The sequence below is a fragment of the Protomyctophum parallelum genome (genome assembly GCF_964188405.1).
Source record: "Protomyctophum parallelum genome assembly, chromosome: 22".
NCBI classification, from domain to species: domain Eukaryota; kingdom Metazoa; phylum Chordata; class Actinopteri; order Myctophiformes; family Myctophidae; genus Protomyctophum; species Protomyctophum parallelum.
The window spans coordinates 29,518,573-29,538,685 of NC_139714.1; the positions used below are offsets into that span (position 1 = coordinate 29,518,573).

The 20,113-nt window shown below is 46.0% G+C and overlaps 1 protein-coding gene across 1 annotated transcript in view; it reads right to left on the minus strand.

The window, feature by feature from the left end:
* Positions 1–335: 335 nt before the first annotated feature.
* The window catches only part of kcnd2 (potassium voltage-gated channel, Shal-related subfamily, member 2), a 142,590-nt gene continuing 122,812 nt past the window's right edge, over positions 336–20,113 (minus strand). Inside the window, 7 exon segments of the mRNA XM_083757719.1 lie at positions 336–645; positions 2,401–2,642; positions 3,204–3,299; positions 4,357–4,371; positions 4,374–4,432; positions 4,435–4,456; positions 5,941–6,103. Coding sequence (XP_083613845.1) covers positions 465–645; positions 2,401–2,642; positions 3,204–3,299; positions 4,357–4,371; positions 4,374–4,432; positions 4,435–4,456; positions 5,941–6,103 — 778 coding nt within the window. The 3' untranslated portion in view covers positions 336–464.

Here is a 20,113-nt window from a genome sequence, read left to right on the forward strand (position 1 = left end):
TCAGACACGCTTTACGCAGACATGTTCCATGCACCCCCTTTTGCTCTGCATTTTGTTTAAAGTTGTTTCACACAACTCAACTTACCCGAATCTACCGTGTCAAGAGCTCAATAGACTAAATATTCTCTCATGAATGATACCACCGTTTGCTGTGGTACAAAAAAAGAGAAGAAAATGTACAACCCTCAACGCTGGCTTCCTTCTTCTGCGCTATAAGACATAGAATTGGAACATACGTAATATTGGGGGGGGGGGGGAATAAAGTTAAAAATAGTGGCTAATGACTGAAAGATGTTTTCATGGAGGGTAGTACCAGGCTGCCAACACTGCTCCCTGCAGCCAGCGATGCCGCTAGCCCATTATTTCCCCCGACCCCGCGCCATTCTCATCTTTTTGTGTCATTTAATTTTCCTTCCTCCAGGCATGGCTGGGGTTGCCATGTCAGAGGACGGTGGGTTGGAGGTCTAGAGGGCAGACACCCTGACGATGTTGGCTTGAGAGTAGTCTGCGCAGCTGGCCGACTCGTCCCCTTCCGGCGAGGTGACGGGTGGCGAGTTCATGCTGATGACTGCTGCCGTCATGTAGGGCGCCTGGTCACAGTTCAGAGGCGCCCTCTCCTCAAACTTAGCGTTCAGATTGGAGCGGCTAACGGCAAAAGAGAGAGAAACACACACACACACACGCGAACACACACACACACACACACACACACACACACACACACACACACACACACACACACACACACACACACACACACACACACACGGTTATAGTTATGCAACGGCTTTGTGCAGAGTTTTAAAACAGTAAAATCCAAGCTCCTCCCTTCATTTGAAGTAGGGTCCAATGCAAAAGCTAGTACTGTACTAGTAGTGGGGCTATGTCAAGGTTTTGATCAGTTATTCTTACAGCAGTTTCTACAAATTCAAGGTAATTTAAAGCAACGGATTCTCAATCTCAAAAGGTAGAGTGTTCTGTCAAACTCGCAATGTGAACATCTTTGATTGATTGTGAGAGTCAGCACACCGAAATATGAGCTAATTTGCACATTTGCCTCTAGAGAAGCGACTATAGGTCAGACTGAGACTAAGAGGGCAGGAGATAAAGTGACGAGGGTCACTGCTGATACAGCTCTCCTGCTGCACAGAGAAGGAGGGAGAGGGGGAGAGAGAGAAAGAGAGATAGAGAGAGAGAGATCCAATATTCACACAGTGAAGTGGATTTAGGCAGTTGTCCATGTTTGGGCTGGGGTTCCCAGACCACTCGGACCACCCACAGCCCCCCCAGCACAGCTGGACATAGCCTGGATTCCTCCAGCCTGACTCAACGTGGGAATAGAGTGTCACATGGACCTCTGGTGCCGCTAACTCATTTCACTCGTTAGACCATTTTGTTATTCACTCAAGAGATGATAGTGACTCGCGTTTGTCTGTGTTTAACACATTTTGCAAAGGTCGCCACTTTAACTGTTCCAGACAGAAATACAGATTTCACACTTTATACATGGTTACATCTAGGCAGTCCACTACCCTTGAATTAATACATGTAGTCAAGAGTAAAAAGTACAATATTTACCTCTCAAATGTAGTGGAGTAGAAGTAAAAAGTAGCAAGAAATGGAAATACTCAAGTAAAAAAACAAGTACCTCTAAATTATATTACAGTACTTCAGTAAATGCATTTAGTTAATCCTGAGTTTACATCGTTGCGTGCAGGTGTCGTGCACCAAAAAAGGCTGAAGCTGAGTGAGTTTTGGCCATTTTCGCTTTTCGGGTGTGCCGACACCCACACGCAATTAAGTATAAAATAAATACAGCGTTTACGTTCCACTATTATTCACTCAAACCGGTGTACCATTTGACTGTCAAAATAAAGAATCATTTTAAGGCAGTGGTTCTCAAAGTTGGGTCCTCCAGGGACCCTCAGGGTTCCTTGAGGGGGTCCAAATCAGGCCCGGCGGGAGGAGTATAGGGATCATTCGCATAAGTAGGGGGCAGCCGTACATTTAGATGCCTTTGGGTACGCTGTGCCTGTCTGTCTGTCTGTCTGTCTGTCTGTCTGTCTGTCTGTCTGTCTGTGCACTGCGTTCCGTGCTACTGTAAGTGGCGTGCGCCCTTTGAAAACAAATCTTGACTAAGCAGGGTCAAGGTGGTCCATTTAAGGGGGGCAATGACCCATTTTGAGCCCCGCGTGGCGCCGGGCCTGATCCAAATGGACCCTTACAAGTCCGTAATTCTGAGTCCCCCGCCATAACTCCGAGTGTACGAAGTGAACCAAATGGACCCGTTGGTCCATTTGGTTCAATCGGCTACACTCCAGAGTTACAGTGGGGCGGTCCTTGAAATTAAAACCTTTGAGAACCACCGATTTTCAAGGAGCTCTCAAAAGTGTTCAGGACCTGTTGGCCACGGGCCTCTCTCGGATCTGAATGGTGCTGAGCTCCTGCACGCTCCCCAGCCGCCCCACCGCCATGTTGGAGTTGGGCACGTTGAAGCTCTTCCTCTTCCTGCGCGAGCAGCACGTGAGGCCGTGGGTGGAGGAGGAGGTGGAGGAGACGGAGTTGGAGCGAGACGGCTGCTTCACCATGCTCACCTCCATGCAGCGGTCCTCGAACGTCTTCTCGTCCACAAACTCGTGGTTCTGGGAGAGGCACGGAGGAAGAGGGGGAGGCACAGGGGTGGAGACGAGGATGGGCACATGGGAGAGAGTCAGGGGCATTGTGTGACGTAAGCGGTGGTCAGTACTAAGCAGAAGGACAAAGCCTACAAAGTCAGGTGGGTCATAATTTTACTAAATGTATCGGCAACGGAAAATGTAGCCATTGCATGCTTTTGCAAACCACTGATGCGTTTCTAGGCAGGTGTGCAGAATCAGCTGCCAATAGGCCGTTATAATCAATTACAAGTAGATCTGTGGTGAGTGACTCCTGATGGGATATTATTAGCCGAGAAAATAAAAGAAAGAATACGATGACATAGTCGTAGTAGCCTACTTGACTTGACGTGTAAAGCTACAGTTGGGTCAGAATCTGGATTGCATTGATGCAACTTATTTCAGGTTCAGAAACACCAAATCGTCCGTGATTTGCAGAAACATACAACTCCAACGTTTTTCAATGGCATCCAGGTTGTAATTTACTGGTGAATGGGTGTTTATTACTGCTAATCATGTTTCAGTGTTTGCATGCGTGTGCGTTCTTACTGTGGTCTTCTCCAGGCAGTGTAGCAGATGGTGATGGTGCACCTCGAAGGTGGGGTTGATCTTACAAACCAGCGCCTTGCCCGCCTCCTTGGACGCCTTCGGAGCACAAAAAAAAACAACGTTAATCTCTCAAAGGTTCTACACAAGGTATCTCTCAACCGGCAGCACAAAGGACTCCTGTCCGAAAGCTGGAGCTCCGGACAGCGCTACGACGTTCTCACGACATGGCAGCAACCTTCCTGCTTGTTACCAGAACGTGGTGTGGATCCATTCAACATCTCATTTTAAGCTGTTACTGTTGTCATAATGATAGCTGGCTCTGAGTGTCAATCTCAGCCCGTTCACAGCACAGACGATATAGCATGTGTGGATCAGTGTTTGGATCCAGGTGTTCATGTGTGCACGGTTAAAACCACTTTGTACTTGTTTGATCCAGCAGAGCCACGTGGTGTCAGGGGCGAGGGGGACAGAATCACTGTGACGCAGTGGAAGTGGACTTTGGAGAGTGATCATCTGCATAGAACTGCATAATTGTCAAGCCTACAGAACCAGAATTAAATTCAGTTATTTTCTCCTTTGCTTACGTTTCCATTGTGACCACAACCATCCCTCAAGGGGGAGGTACGTCATAAAAAAAAGTCACTATTTTAGAAAATAATAATACAATTCTGAGCTCCGGGAACCCATAACTCAGAGTTAGTGATACTACCTCCTCCTGAGCAGGGAGGAGGTTCAGAGAACCTTATCTGAAACGCATGGAAACAAACCCAGAACCCGTGAAATACGTTTGGCCCCGGTTCACTTAGTTCTTGCTGTCGAAAAAAAAAAGAGCCATTTGGACTCGTTTGCCACACTGACTCTGTGCCCCTGTGGCGCGTGGTGCGCTTGCTTCTGATTGGCCTGCAGCTCGGCCGGCCACTTTCCTCTACGGGTGATGGAGTCCAGTGAGGACATGAGCAGCGCAGGAGGGGTCGGTATAGCAGTGCTGACATGGGAATCAGTTATACCCAGCATGCACTTAGCCTTGGCATGTCATGTCATGTGATGGGTCAAAAAGAGAAAGGGAAAACAAATGAAAATGTAAAACAAAAACTAAGAAAAAGAGACAGAAACACCGGCAGCGGCCCGAGAGCGGTTGCATCTCCACGGTTACCTCCTCGTCAGCGTCATAGCCAAGAGCGTGTTGCTTTTGTACTGCATATAAGCGCCAGCCCCTCCACTCTTCGACCACGCGCGAATTCTAGCCTGGTTTTCTGTTTGCGAACAAACACGAATGTTAATTTAGCCCGTCCATGTACCGTGTGTGTGTGTGTGTACCTCTGGGTCTCTATGTATATTGTGCGAATGCTACCATGACGGATTGGATTGTACATTGGAAACAGTGGAGAGCTTGGCGCGCGGTCGGCTTTAGAAGAGTAAATAAAGCGCACCTTTGGGGGATGGAGGCGCTGAACAGTGCAGCGAATATCAGCTCACTTCTCTGGCACTGAATGATGCTTGTTGCTTAGCAAAGCCCTGCTCGGGCATGGATGGAGTGTGGATAGACTACATACATGCACACACGCACGCACACACACACACACACACATCATTGCACTGCTGTACTTGTGAGGACCTCCGACTGATTTCTCTCGATTTAAGACTAAACCTAATCTTAACCTCCATCACCGTAACCCAACTCTAATTTGAACCCTAAACGTAACCCTAACCATAAGTTCTACTACCCTAACCCAGCCTCTTGTAAAATGAGGACATTTTCTTAATTTATCTAATTGTCCTCATCTTTCTATGCTTGAGAGGACATTTGTTTCTCACAATGATAGCAGTACACACACACACACACACACACACACACACACACACACACACACACACATGCACACACACACACACACACACACACACACACACACACACACACACACACACACACACACACACACACACACACACACACACACACACACACACACACACACACACACACACACACACACACACACACGTGCTGTCCAGCATGCATGTATCCATAATGTCTCCCTTAGGGCAAAACAAAGCACTAAAACTCAACTAGAAAAACAGTTTGTTGATCTTGGAGGAACGTGATGCCCTGAAAGTGCTTGATGATAAAGTCCTCTCTCTCTCTCTCTCTGCCTCGTTCTGTCTTTCCATGGGTCTCTCCGACTCGTCCCGTGTGTATTCCGCTGCGACCAACATTTCTAAATTAAGAGCAAGGGGCTGCATCACGAGTTGTACTGCGACGAGACATGAGGTGCCGTGGATGTGTGCTGCTCTCCTTTCCTTTTTCAAGGTGTTCATTATTTGCCGCTTTCGGGAACTCGAGGACGAGGAGGGAAATACGGGCAGCCCTGGCAAACATGCCACAAACCACTCCATGCTCAATGCAAACAACCACTTACACATAAGAGACCTGTGGAGATTCTCATTCTAGCTTCAACCCAGAAGAATAACTGAAGGTTTCTGTCTTAGAACTGCACCGTAGTGTGTTTGTGCATTTGCTGTACACAGAATATACTGTACATGCGCTTGTTTGGTGCACGCATTTCCAGCAGGCCTCGACACAGTCTGTTACAGAGACCTCCGTCGTGTTTGAACCCTTTGTGGACTTCTATAAGGAGTCAGGAAGGTTGGCGGTGGTGCTGTGTGTGTGTGTGTGTGTGTGTGTGTGTGTGTGTGTGTGTGTGTGTGTGTAGGGGGGGGGTCAGCTGCAGGTCACCTTTTGTGCGCGTCTCTTTTCGGAACGCTGGCTCTGGTGGTAGATGCGGCTGAAGTTGGAGACGATGACGGGCACCGGGAGAGCGATGACCAGAACGCCGCTCAGCGAGCAGATAGAACCAAAGATCTTCCCCAGGATGGTCTTAGGTACCATGTCTCCATATCTGTTTTGTAAAGAGAAGAGAGGAGAAGCGTCCAGTCAGTGCTCGTGCATTCTGCTATCCAGTGCAATAGATTAGATAACACACACACACACATGCAGTTCCATAACTGGCCACTTGAAGGAGCCAGTGAGCCACAGAGGGTAGACGCTGCAATATTGATGGCAAAGCTATTGAGTGTTATGATTATGACTTCTTTATGACTTCTTTTATGCTCACTTCAAAGTGCACGCACAATGCATCACAGACAGTGCCGTAAATACATGGTAGTACAGGTAGTTCTCTGCTTCTGGAGGGGCAGCAGTTCATTAAAAAAGAAAGTCCAAGAAGATGGCGGAAAAAGACAACCTTCACAAGAGAGACTTTTAACAGTCTCTCTTGTGAATACCGCCGTGGCCTACTTTCCCGTATTTCATCTTCTGCCATGTCCTGCTCCAACCTCTAGACAACATTCATTCATTATTTGACACCCCCATGTTCTGTGATCACAGAGCATGAACACAGATCACAGCAAGAGAGAGGATCGAGTGTTGGAGTGACTGTGTTTTTCCCTGCTGCATGTTTTTTTTTTTTTTTTTTTTTTTTTTTTGATATTTTTTTGCGGCTTACGCCTTTTTTATTGGTTTTTTGAAGGGACAGACAGTAGGCTGACAGGAAACGGGAGAGAGATGGGGGGATGACATGCAGTAAAGGCCGTGTCGGGTCCGGGAGTCGAACCCGCGGCACACTGCGACTGGATTACCAGTCCGGTGCCCAGACCGTTACGCTACGGCCTGGGCCCCTGCTGCATGTTTGACATAGATCAGCCAGGCAATTCAAAGGCTGTCATTTTTAGATCACCATTTAGCCTTTCACCTGGCCCGCCTCACCTGGCCCTATAGTAGTAAATGACAAGCGTAGAACATGATCAAGTGTCCCTGCAGTATAGCAGTCGTAAAACATGGGAGTATATAGCCACGGCAATAATCAGGTGATTCTGGAAGATCATGTACTGTAAGTGGAAAGAGTTTGTACAAGAATATGGGTGAGATACGACTATCATGTTACTGCGAGCATAGCTGTACCAGACCTGTAAATCTGCACCCCCCTCCCCGGTTGCTATAGGGTTGATTGAACATGCCCTCTCTGACCGTTTCTCACTATATTTGAGAAAGTGGGGCCGGAAGCCACGGTGGAAGTTGTTATGTGTCTTTGTGCAAGGTTAGAAAATCACGACGTTGATTGAAGCATACGTGATTAGCCTATCTATCAGCCAGAGCGCATGCAGGCTCAAAGTCAGGAGTACATTTGCCTCTGTGTACCGCTGCACAGTGTTTCTGCCTTCGTGAATGAAAAGAGTCTGCTTAAGCCAGATTCATACTTGCATTCATACTTGCACATCGAACATAGACGACCTACACGCTCTCAATATGTCACAGAAGCAACACATTGTGAGCTTGTAGGTCTTCTGTTTTTTTCCGACATGCGGCAGAGCATAACTTGGGCTTGGAGTGGATATGGTGATGATGTCATATATCATAATGTGACCCTGGGAAAGGGGACTCCAGAGTGCTTCGATTAGGCAGGAGAAAAATGGAGTATTGATTAACAGCATATACAAGTATATAGATCTATATAGTATATACTATATAGTATACCAGTATAGACAAAAAGTAAAAAAAGACAAATTGTTGATATTGCATTGCATGCTCACGATTGATTTCACAGCACATTGTGAGCTTGTAGGATGGCAATGTTTTTGCTGCGCAACACTATGCAGTAGCACAACAAAGTGTACAATTACTTAAATGGTTAATTAATAATTAGAATGTGTTCTAATGCCTGGACAAAGTGTACTGCAGAGTCCAGTGTCTGCAAGATTTCCTTTTTATTCTCCATATGAGACTGAATGAAGAGTGTTTAAGCGTGCCCCAAAGCCCCGAGTTTGATTGAGAAACACTGAGATGTGACTTCAGGGACGGTGTCTCCTGGTGACTGTCATTTAATTACTAAGACGAGCTGCGGGGCTCATCTTTCACAGTACATGAAGGCTCTGCTATAATTAACTTCATACAAAGGAGACCACACATGCACAATGTCATGGCACAATGACGTGCACACATAGACGCACGCATGCGTGCACACATGCACGCGCACACACGAGGGTGTCAAATTCTCCTTTTTCAATGGAGAGGCGGTATCATCTAGCCTGGGTTCCAGCCTGAATCGCTGCGTTCTGTGATTGCGAAGTGACATTTCAGGTCCACGGAAGGCAGCAAATCAGGCTGGAACCCAGGCTAGGTATCATCACCAAATCTCATGGCTACATGCCATATTTCAGATTCCTTCCCAATGGCATCCTTACTTTTCTTTATTTCTTTGTTACATTTAAACACAAGTTCTTAGAGAGATAAGAAAAACACAGTGTGCATTGTGTGCATTGATTATTGACACATACAGTGCAAGCCTGTCTACGTTTAAACACTCCCTTAGTTCTACATTCACAGTCAGCACGGAGCCACGCGGGAGCCGAGTGTACGCGCGTTGGCCTATACTGTAGCGTCAAATCCCCCCGGAACGTTCTCTGCTATTATGCATGCCTCTCATGTGTCCTAGCGTCTGCCTCGATATAAAGTGTAAAGAATACAAAGTGGAGAAGACCGCATGCTGTCTTTTTTGTTTAAACACAAAACACGACCATCAAACGTTATCAAAGACCTTTAAAGGACGTCCACGCTGACACCCAGAACAGACAGCTGTGTGTGCTATAGTCATCATCCGATATCTCCTCTCATCGTGACTCACATCCAACATGGCGGCGATCAAAGGCAGACAGGGGCACAGCGTGCAGCCTTGACATCGCTTAATTAGACCGGTATACATTATGAATGGAGATTCATGCCAGCCCCTCACTGCTCATCCATTCTCCATAAAATGATTAATTCTTGATTACCTGCTCACGATGACACCTCCCCCCCAACATACGCACGCATGCACACACGCACGCATGGAAGCACACATCCACAGTTTGCACAGCACAAAGAAGAACACATCGGGTAAGGTACACTATCGGCACATTATCAGGACTTGTGTGCTTCAGAGGGAACTGACACTCTTTTCTTATCCAGGTCGATCACGCTCATGTACAAAGAGAGCATGAACCTTTCTGGCCTTAGATCATCAGCATAGTCGTGCAAGCAGTATAAACGTGCCGTGTTTGATGTACGCGCAAGTGTGTGTGTGTGAGTGTGTGTGTGTGTGCAAGCCATGTGGTCTTGCGTCCAAACTCTCAGGGCCATATCTTGCGCACCACCTTACCCCTTATCCCTAAACATCTTAGCCATATTTTACTATTTACTGTATAAAAAACCCACTTTAAAATAGTTCAACTAACCGATCTATCAACACGTTGTGAGCTTGTAGATTGGCTATTTGAACATTTTTTTAAAATGTTTTTCAAAATAGCACGCACGATATAGGTCCCCATATCTCTGTAAGCTGCTCAGCCCTCCCAACTCCAAGATCTGTCTGGCACAATTAAAAATGACAGGATGCCAATTAACCTCTGGGCCCAAAACCGTGTGCTGTAATGACACCAAACAACCACTGATGTGTCCACAAGGGCAGGCACTGACAGAAGGAGAGGAGAGGTGGTGGATTTTGTGTCATTTTTAATAAGGTAAACAAACGAAGTCAAAGAAGTCCATCACATTGCCATGCACACGCGCATGCGCACAGAGACCCCGTCTTTGATGAAGGGCGCAGTCGCATGGGTATGATGAGGACAACACACCAACCGCAGTGTGTGTTTGTCGACTTTGTTTGCTCGCACACACGCGCACGCGCGCACACATGCACGTGCGCACGCACGCAGCAAGGTCATAGGATGCCATCCAATTCCCCTGGGTGAAGTATTAGAGGAGCGACTCAAGGTTTGGGGGCAGGAATAAGGGCGAACAGTCGGTGACACAAACTGTACCCGTTACCTTGACTAGACACTCGTTATTATGCTCTCCTCAAAGACAGAGGAGATGCAAGGCAAAAAAGCCCTTAAACTTGTCTCGCATAAATGGAAAGCTCACTCACAAAACCCCCAACCCTTGAATTATTCGTACTCCTGCAATCCCCAGGATGTCACCAGGCGTATCAGCAGGCGAAGATGTTCATTTGGCTGCACAAGACTATAACCACTTTCAACTCCTAGGCAACAATTTTTCAAAAATAGCAAAAAACAATCGAGCTCACAAGAAGCAGCGGTGCAATGCATTGTAAACTTAAGTTCTAGATCTGCTATATTTGAAATAGGGCCTATGGTTAATGTCACTGTAGTGTTTTGAGAATACAGAGATATGGATGATGGTGTGAGATGAGAGATTGAGACATGTTTGCCAAATTGTATAGAGAAGATGATCAGATTTCTTAGTAAGTAGGCTGTCTTTTCCTACTCCTCCTCCCAGCCAACACTCCCCACTGGCAGGTAGTTACCCCCATGTGAGCATGTGAGCTCAAACTCACAATTCAACATTTTGGTTTTAAGATGTCGATATTCATTTTGTATTCATCCTTAGGACTCCAAATCACACCTTGGAAAGCATGAGTGTCTATTTCAAACAGTGTTTTTTTTTAACTGTTGGGGGGGGGGGGGGGGGGGGGTCATATTTTGACAGCAGGAATTGCCTGTCATATTCCAACACTCCCCACTGACCTCAAAAGGGCACGAAACATTTCACTTTTGAGAGCCACAATCAAACTGGCAAAGGGAGATCCGATTCCCATTTCATTGCTATACATGTTTTTGGATTTCTGTAAGCTTGATGGAATAACTACAGTATGTGTAATATTAAAGAGTGAGAAGTTCCCCAGAAGGCATATCTCAGGATCCATTGGTAAAGTAATTCCATGAATTGTGGATAAAGCATCACAGATTCCCTGCCAAAAGCCTAGTTTATTACACTGCCAGAAGGGATGAAGGAAAGTGTCTTGTCTTCCACTAGCACACATCTATAGCAAAGTGATGAGGGAATGGAATGGTTTGTCACGCTTTGGTGGAGCCACTTGCATTGTGAAAGTTTCCTATTATCAAGAAGTTGCCATGTCTCTTCCTTTTTTGTCCAAGTATATATCTCTCTCTCTCTCTCTCTCTCTTTCACCTCAGATCCCTGCACTGACTTCTGTTAAGGTCACTATGAAGATGGAACACGTATTCAGAATCTTACCAGGGACAATCAAGTGCAGGCACATTCAGGGACACTCTTTCGATAAAAGGCATTCAGTAAAGTTATGGGATGTGAATAACACAGTTCCATGTTAATGAGAATTCACTGTTAAGTAATTCCTCAAGTCCGTATTGAGTAATTTTTACATTTCAGACAATGTTAATCTCTTCATCCAATTCAATAATTTACAATCTGCCACCTGGAGGGCAGGCCGTCTAAGTGTGTGTGTGTGTGTGTGTGTGTGTGTGTGTGTGTCCGTCCTTGTGTCCGTCTGTCCTTGTGTCCGACTGGGCCTTCATATTTGGGCAATTAATGTCCTCATAAATGTGCCATGGCATTATTAGAACCTCTCCTGATTACTCATAGGCTAATGCAAATATATGTGTTGAGTTATAATTCACTTTTATAAAATAATAACATGGTGCTCTCATAGTACTTTTTGTTCTTGAGTGGTGCAACCACTCATATACGGAGCTTTGTGTGTCTCTGGTTGTGTCCCCGACTGTGTCCCAGCACAAAAATAATGTTGGTTTTAGTGTCACTGACACTGCAGCCTAATACACACACACACACACACACACACACACACACACACACACACACACACACACACACACACACACACACACACACACACACACACACACACACACACACACACACACACACACACACACACACACACACACACACACACACACACACACACACACACACACACACACACACACACACACACACACACACACACACTTTATATGATGATTTTGGGTGTGACAGTACAGTACAGTCAGTACAGTGACAGTACAGTACAGTACAGGGACCCCCACACGGTAACTCTGTCATTTCTCAACTGTGTCAGACGCAGGGCGGCTCGCCGGCACCCTGGGCTCGTTCCTGTGGGCCTGGAAGTTCCGCGGACCCCCCTGTGGGCCCCCACACGGAGTTGACCCCCCTGTGGGCCCCCACACGGAGTTGACCCCCCTGTGGGCCCCCACACGGAGTTGCACCACTCACTTCACACGGGTGTGCGTGCCGTGTACTTATACGCCGATTTGAAATATTCCCATTGAAGTAGCATATCTGGTTAGGTTAAGGGACATTAATATTCCTAAGAAAATGTAATTATATATAAATGCAAACATGCACTGAAAACACTTTCAGAAAGTTATGTTCTCCGTCCTTTAGCAGGGTGCTGTTAAAATACAGTGTGCGGTACTTCCATTTGTCCCATGTTGCACTGGTTGTTTGCACAGGTGGTGTTGTGGTGACGAAAATGCATAATAAACACTATGGTATTGATTCATTTAATGTAGTTTACTAGTAGATGATACTTAACACTCTAATTAGCACCTGTTCTTCTCTGACAAACTCATTAGAGACTGCCGACTCATGTGAACCTATTTCAAAATGTGTGAGTTAACTATAGAATAGAGTCCATTTAAGGAATGACCATCTCTTGTTACTCCTGAAACTCTGTACACTCCTGAAAGTATAAAATATGTGTTGGACGTGTGTGTGTGGGGGGGGGGGGGGGGGGGGGGGGGGGGGGGGGGGGGAGTGCTGGGGGAAGCTCTGGAAGGAGACACTAGTCTCTCTCCGTTGTGATGACATATACAATAAAAGAATGGAGTTCGAATCCTGATGGTTGAGTCACGCTTCTTCCTGATGTTGTTTACTTACTAATAGTTACTAATACTAATAGTTACTAAACTCCCAGAACAGTGTGCAAATGGACATTTTGAAAAAAACAAAAAACAAACTTGTGTGTCCTAAACACACATTGGGAGTAGAGTCGGATGTCGTTCACCCCGGTTCCTTTTTTCACTGCTGTGCTGACTCTACGTCTACGAGGCCAAACAAGCACGTTTTTGTCACTCTAATCAATAACCTTAACTTAGTTCAGTTGAAGTTTTGAAATCGATAACTGTGGTTCAGTTCAAGTTTTGAAATCAATAACTGTGGTTCAGTTCAAGTTCTGTTGTTCTAATCGATACATGCTTCAGTTTAATCTCGATATGCTGGAGGCATATCGAGGCATACACTCCATACACTCCATCATCTCCCTCCAGGTCTTATGTCCTCCATTCAGCTCACCTGCAGGCTAGAGTAAGCCAAGGATTACTTTTGCTGTCTTTGTGCAAGTTTGTGTCTGTGTGCTATGAGAAGCTCTCATCCATACGGTGAGCTGTCTTCAAAAAGCCGCAATATGCCCTATCCGGGATTTGACATTTCTACAAAGAGGCAGTCGCTCGCCACTTGTCCAGGGGAGATACCATATTGCACTCATTTGTTTTAGACAGTACTATACGTGTCAGCCAAGAAGAGTAGGAAGACCAACTTCACTCCACCGCAGATGTGCTGTATTGTATCAACATACTCTACCATACAAATTGGTTCAAATATAATATTTCATTCATTTAACCCATTCTGACCTGAGATCAGATTCATACGAGGTTTCCGCCGGACACACACTGGTCTGATGAACCCATTCTGACCAAAGATCAGATTCTAAAAATGTCAGTCGCTCTTCGATTTTTCAAAAATAGCAGACCTACAAGCTCGTATCGCGCCACTCGGTGGCGCGATATGAGCTTGTAGATCTGCTATTTTTAAATAGCTAAAGCATAACATGATGCTGACACCAAAATGGGTGCCCGATCAGAATGGGTTAAATGGGTTCCGGATTGCAGTTTTTTCTGAGGCGCGCTAGCCCCTCCTATGTGTAAACACAAACATTGAAGACAAAAAGTGAGGACAGAAAAGTGAAGATTCAAATTGTGATTGGCCTGGGATGACATTTGTGATGATTTGATTGGGCTGAGCATGGAATACGATGCACATGATCTATGATGATGTATGATGGTCATGATAAGAGCGCCCCTCGCTTCACACAGATGGGATTTCTGTGTAGTCGAAGTGGTGGCTTGACCTCGACGTGGAACGGAGCCGTATACGTGAGTTTGATGGAGGGTCCGCAGCAGAGGGGAGTGGGGAGTGTGTTAATCAGACTGGCTGGGTGACTTGCTAATAGAGATTTTATTAAGATGAAGAGGACTCGTCGACGACAAAGGCCTGCTATACGTCACGATGTCTAGAGCCGGGGGAAAAGCCACCGGTGCATATCCTAATAACTGATACGCTACCATGGTCTCTGCGAGTCCGTCTCATCTCCTCTATCTCTCCGTCTCCTTCTACTGTAATCTGCTATCAATTACTGTTACCGTTGTTCTTCTTCACTGGCTGCAGAATATCGCATGGGTGGATGAAGTGATTAGATGGAGTATTCAGCATGGTTTGAGGAAGGAGGGAAGGAAGGAAGGAAGAGAAATGACAACCTGCAGGTTTGGGTAAGCTTACTAGAAAATCTCACGTGTTCAGGCAGTGGGTCAAAACGCACGCACGCACGCGTGCACACACACACACACACACACACACACACACACACACACACACACACACACACACACACACACACACACACACACACACACACACACACACACACACACAACAAGTCACCGGCTTCGACTACAAGTTAGTTTTCTCTAAGTGGTATACTTATACGACGTTTATTGTAGGTTATGATGTATGAGAGTTTTAAGCTCACAGCAACAGTATAGCTATAAAATAAGCCAACTCCGCCTCTCTACTCTCTCGTCAGAATCATAAGTCCAATTTTAGTTACAGTAGCTACTGTGGACACATCCTAATATGGCAATCGGGTATGCTCTCACCACTTCATCTCATGTTAAAAGGTACACTGTAAACACATTGGAATGAGTGGGTGGGACACACATACTGGCCGTAGGGCCTATCTCTCTGTGTATGTAAAAGCTGCCAAGTGTCTGCTTGTGTTTTGAGGTATTGTACAATTATACAGTAAATAGATAAATACAATGATGACATTAAGCCTACTCTACAAGCTCCATCAAAGAATGCTTGAAGAACAAGGTACTGTACAACTTGGAGTATTGCTGCTCTGATGATGTTGTGTCCGGTAAGAGTTTGGAACAATTATTATCTCTGTGCTCAGTCGGGACTATAATGTTTACAGTAGGGTAATTTGCGGGTCGGGTCAGATGCGGTTGGTTGATTATTGATTAACGCATATTTTGGTGAGTAGGGCGGTGTGGATTGCCTCCAATCGGCTGGGTATGGTATTCCAAAACCCCTGACCCTCAACCATGCTGTCCTGGTCACTGGCCATTTCCAGTGACACCGGTCAGCACTTTCTCCTCTCCAAGGGGAGAAAGTGCTAACCAGTGTCACTGTCAACACCTCTTCTGTTTGCATTGATGGAGGACACACACACACGCACACGCACACGCGCACACACACACACACACACACACACACACACACACACACACACACACACACACACACACACACACACACACACACACACACACACACACACACACACACACACACACACACACACACACACACACACACACACACACGCACACACGCACACACGCACACACGCGCGCACACACACACACACACACACACACTCTTACACTTTTATTGAATACATAACCCCCCTGGGAGTGGTAGGTGTCTGTGTGTGCGCGCGCGCGTGTGCGTGCATACGTGCAATCACTGCAATGTCAAACATAGCCATCTCCTCAGGCTCATTGAAAGAGGTGATTCTCTGTCCGTCCTACCAGGAAAGACAAACTAACCTTTTCTCTGCACCAGAGTGGAACTACAATGCAGCCATACATACTGCATTGGAACATTCTACTAAATCACTGCAATGTCCTCGTGAAGTCGCACTAAGTAACTTTCAAACAGCGGTTCTCAACCTGTGGGCCGGGGGCCCGCTGGTGGGCCGTGATGATCTTGCAAGTGGGCCGCCAAAATAAATGGCAAAACAGTAAGATTCTAATAGACCGGTCACGCATGCATAGAACCACTTCCGTTGTACTTCCCATCACACCGCTGTGTGTTTACACCGGTGGTTCTCAACCCTTTTCATTTCAAGGCTATTATTTATTCATCATTTGAGCCACGGACTGTTTTATGTTGTGATCAATAAGAGCCTTTGGTTTCTTCTATGTGTTTATTAACACTTGTGAAGTCAGGGTTAATTTATTCGACTCTGTAAATACCACAGTATAATAATACAAGTCCTCTCACGCATGCACACATACAAACACTCCACCTAGTACGGTGGCTGACAGGTAACATAATGCGTATGAACAATGCATACGTCTACACGAACCACCATTTTGATAAGATCTAGCCTCTCAGATCCAAAACTAAAGAATATTTTGTTGTCGTTGGATACGATTTTGTCCACAAGTCCATGCTTTTGGTAACAATTCTTCTACATTCTCTAATTGTGTAGAATTCTAGTAAATTAAGTAATGCAGATGTTTAACAATAATGTAACTCTTGAGAGCGTAAAATAATTTTACGCTCTCAAGAGTTACAGATCTAATAAGGGTCCATTTTGTTACCAACTGTCCATCATTTAGTTGGTGACCACCTGGACCCCCTCAAGGACCAGTGGTGGTCCCCGGACCACTAGTTGAAAACCACTGGTTTACACCAATGCTGCGTGGTTCTATGGCTCTGCACACAGTGGGTACATCTGGTAATCACAAGGTCACTGGTTCAACTAACAGCCATGCATGGCATCCCTGAGCAAAATACTTAACCCCTAAACCAGGGGTGGGCAACTTTGACGATGGAGAGGGCCACTATATTTCCACACTCACTCCCTAGTTTGCGTCGCGTTTTGAGCTTGTAGATCGGCTATTTTTAACGGTCTATTCATGATTATCAGCAAACTACAAAAAGAAAAGGGAATGTGTGTCGGTAATTGGACAGTGCAGACAATCGGCCATTGTAGTCACCTAGAGCAGGGGTGGGCAATTGGCGGCCGATCTACAAGCTACTGGCGGCCGATCTACAAGCTCAAAACGTGTCGCGCTGTGACGCGTTTTGAGCTTGTAGATCGGCAATTTTTGCTATATTCGAATTGGAATCCTGAAAATTTACATTTTTATGTAATTTCAAATGCCTTTAATTATACGTGTGTTGAGCATTGCTACTTGCTACTAATTTAGACTGAAGTAATTAAAGCAGGTCATATTTGCATGTTGTGGAATTGTAAACAGCTGGAACCAATATTATATCAGTATTCTGATATTAACCTGAGGGCCACATTAAGTGAAGGTGGGGGCCGCATGTGGCCCCCGGGCCGCCAGTTGCCCACCCCTGCCCTAAACCTAACCCCTAACATGGGCAATTCATCACACTAAATATCATTGTGTCACGGCCTGAAATGAATTTGTCAAAATGGGAGGAAACTACTTGACTATCATCACAGTTGACTACACTCCACAGTCCACCACTTGAACTGGAATGAGTTTACTTACACCAGGGCCATATACTGTAAACTATGATACATAGAACTGTGTGGATAACAATCCTCACAAAACAGCATCTTCCACAATATTTACGGTCATGCAATGAATACACAGACGCACAATATTAAATATGGAGTAGCAAGCTGAAATCCCCCCCCCCCCTCATTTCTGTTTTATATCTCAAAATAAGCATTCACGTGGGAGTGTGTGTGTGTGTGCCTGTATTAGTCTGCTATGCACAGAGACAATAGCCTAACAGCCATTGTGTTTGACTAGCCAAGGAGATAATAAGAACGCTAACCACGCAACTGAGGTGGAGTAAAATCCATGTATCACAGGAATTAAACCATTGTATCTGAGTGAATGTAGCTCTAGCTGCATCTAATTCTCAGTGTCATTGGCTATTCCACTGTACTGATTACTGAACTATACAAATGGAAGCCGGCTGCTCAATGTCATTACTCAATTGATTTAAGGGAAGCATAGTGTCACATGCACTTATTCGTCAGCATTGGACCGACCAAGGTTGCCCATTTGGTTGTTTGTGTGGACGGGCATAGCGGTAAACACTAACAGCTGTTGGCACCACAGGCAATGCCGCACACACGCACGTGCACACACACACACACACACACACACACACACACACACACACACACACACACACACACACACACGCACGCACGCATGCATGCGTGCATGTGCATGTGCATGCGTGCACACACACCAGATAGAGAGGATGGGGCTAGAGATAAATGAGCTGGTTAGGAGGCCAATGATTTCTTCATGTTGCTTTGATACGAGCGTTATGTAAAGTAATCCGCTGGAAACTGTCTCCGTGACAGTGTTTTGACGTCATGTCAATAATCCATCTTCAGTTGAGCTGAATTGAGAGGGAGAGGTGAGATGGACAGAGTAAAGGAATGAGAGAGAGAGAGAGAGAGAGAGAGAGAGAGAGAGAGAGAGAGAGAGAATGAGACAACTACATGGTAAGATGCTCAGAATGAATGTATCCAGTTGTAACTCTGAGAGTGTACATTTGAACACTCTGAGGGTTAAATAAATACTACTGCGTAAAAGCAAGTACGTGCAGTACTTTAACTCCACTAGTACTGGGGCTGAGTACATTATCCACCACTGTAAGTATATGAATGCAAGGCACACAGTTGCTTGCCTCTCATGGTTCGTGTTATCTGCACACAACAGGCCTGCTACAGGCATGCTGTGTGCATGCATTCAAACTCATAATTTAATAATCATCATTACAATCTCCGTCTATGACGACGACCCTAATTCTTTGTTTGTGCCGGCGTGGGCCAAAGACATTTTAATGGCGTAATTTGTTTGTTTTTATGGGAGCTTTGTACCACGGTAAACTTAACAGAATCATCATAATTAACATTACATGAGGCAGGAAATATTCTCTCTACACGGCTAATGGTCCTCTGCCCTGTGCGAAGGTGACGCACGCACACGCACGGCACGCACGCATGTGAACGCACGCACACAAACATACACTGAACCGCCTGTGCAGCAATCACAGGTAAAATCATCTTGGTGAATTAATTTATACCATTACCAATCTGCAAACAACCAAGTGTTTATGTGCAGGTGTGCCTGTATTCTTGTGTACGTGTGTGTGTGTGTGTGTGCGCGCGTGTGTGTGTGTGACCTACGATGGCGGCGCTCAGCAATATGCCCGCTGTCGACAGCATGTTTAACATTTCATCAAGTGAATTCATGTAGCGTTGATCGCTCGGTTAGACTGAATCATTTATAACACCCGGCCGTCCCTCCCCTCTCTCCTTCATTCCGCTGGCCTCTTTCACCATTAGGGGTAAATGCATGCACACACACACACACACACACACACACACGCACACACACACACACACACAATAGTTGTAGGCCCATAATAATGAGAGCTTTGAGAACACATTCATTATGAATTAGCGTCTCTCTCTCTCTCTCTGTGCATGGCGGCGACGTGTGATTTGTGGGCGCGAGCATATTCGCGGCGTGCCGTTCCGATGAGTGACGGGGCGCGACAGCATGACAGCGTGACAGCACATGCAGCAGGGTGCCATCCGTATAATCAATTAAATGGCATCCGTCAACCACTGAACGGAATGTTCGCGAGGCGAGAAGACCTGCTCCTTTTGAAACTGCAGTGTGCCGGGCCGGACCATCTGCCACCACCGGCCTCCTGTAGCTATAGCTGAGTGACGCTCAGGTCCCCCTGCAGGCCAGTTGACATCCACCCATCTAATCTGAACTGTCTGCTTTGACCATCCATCACTCTGCATCAGGCCCGGCGCCAGGATGAAATGACAGAGGGGGCAATCGGGGGCAGGTATTGGACATGAAGACAATGCGCCACATTTGCATATCTATAGAGGGCTTTCAAGCAATGGAATTTAATTGAATGC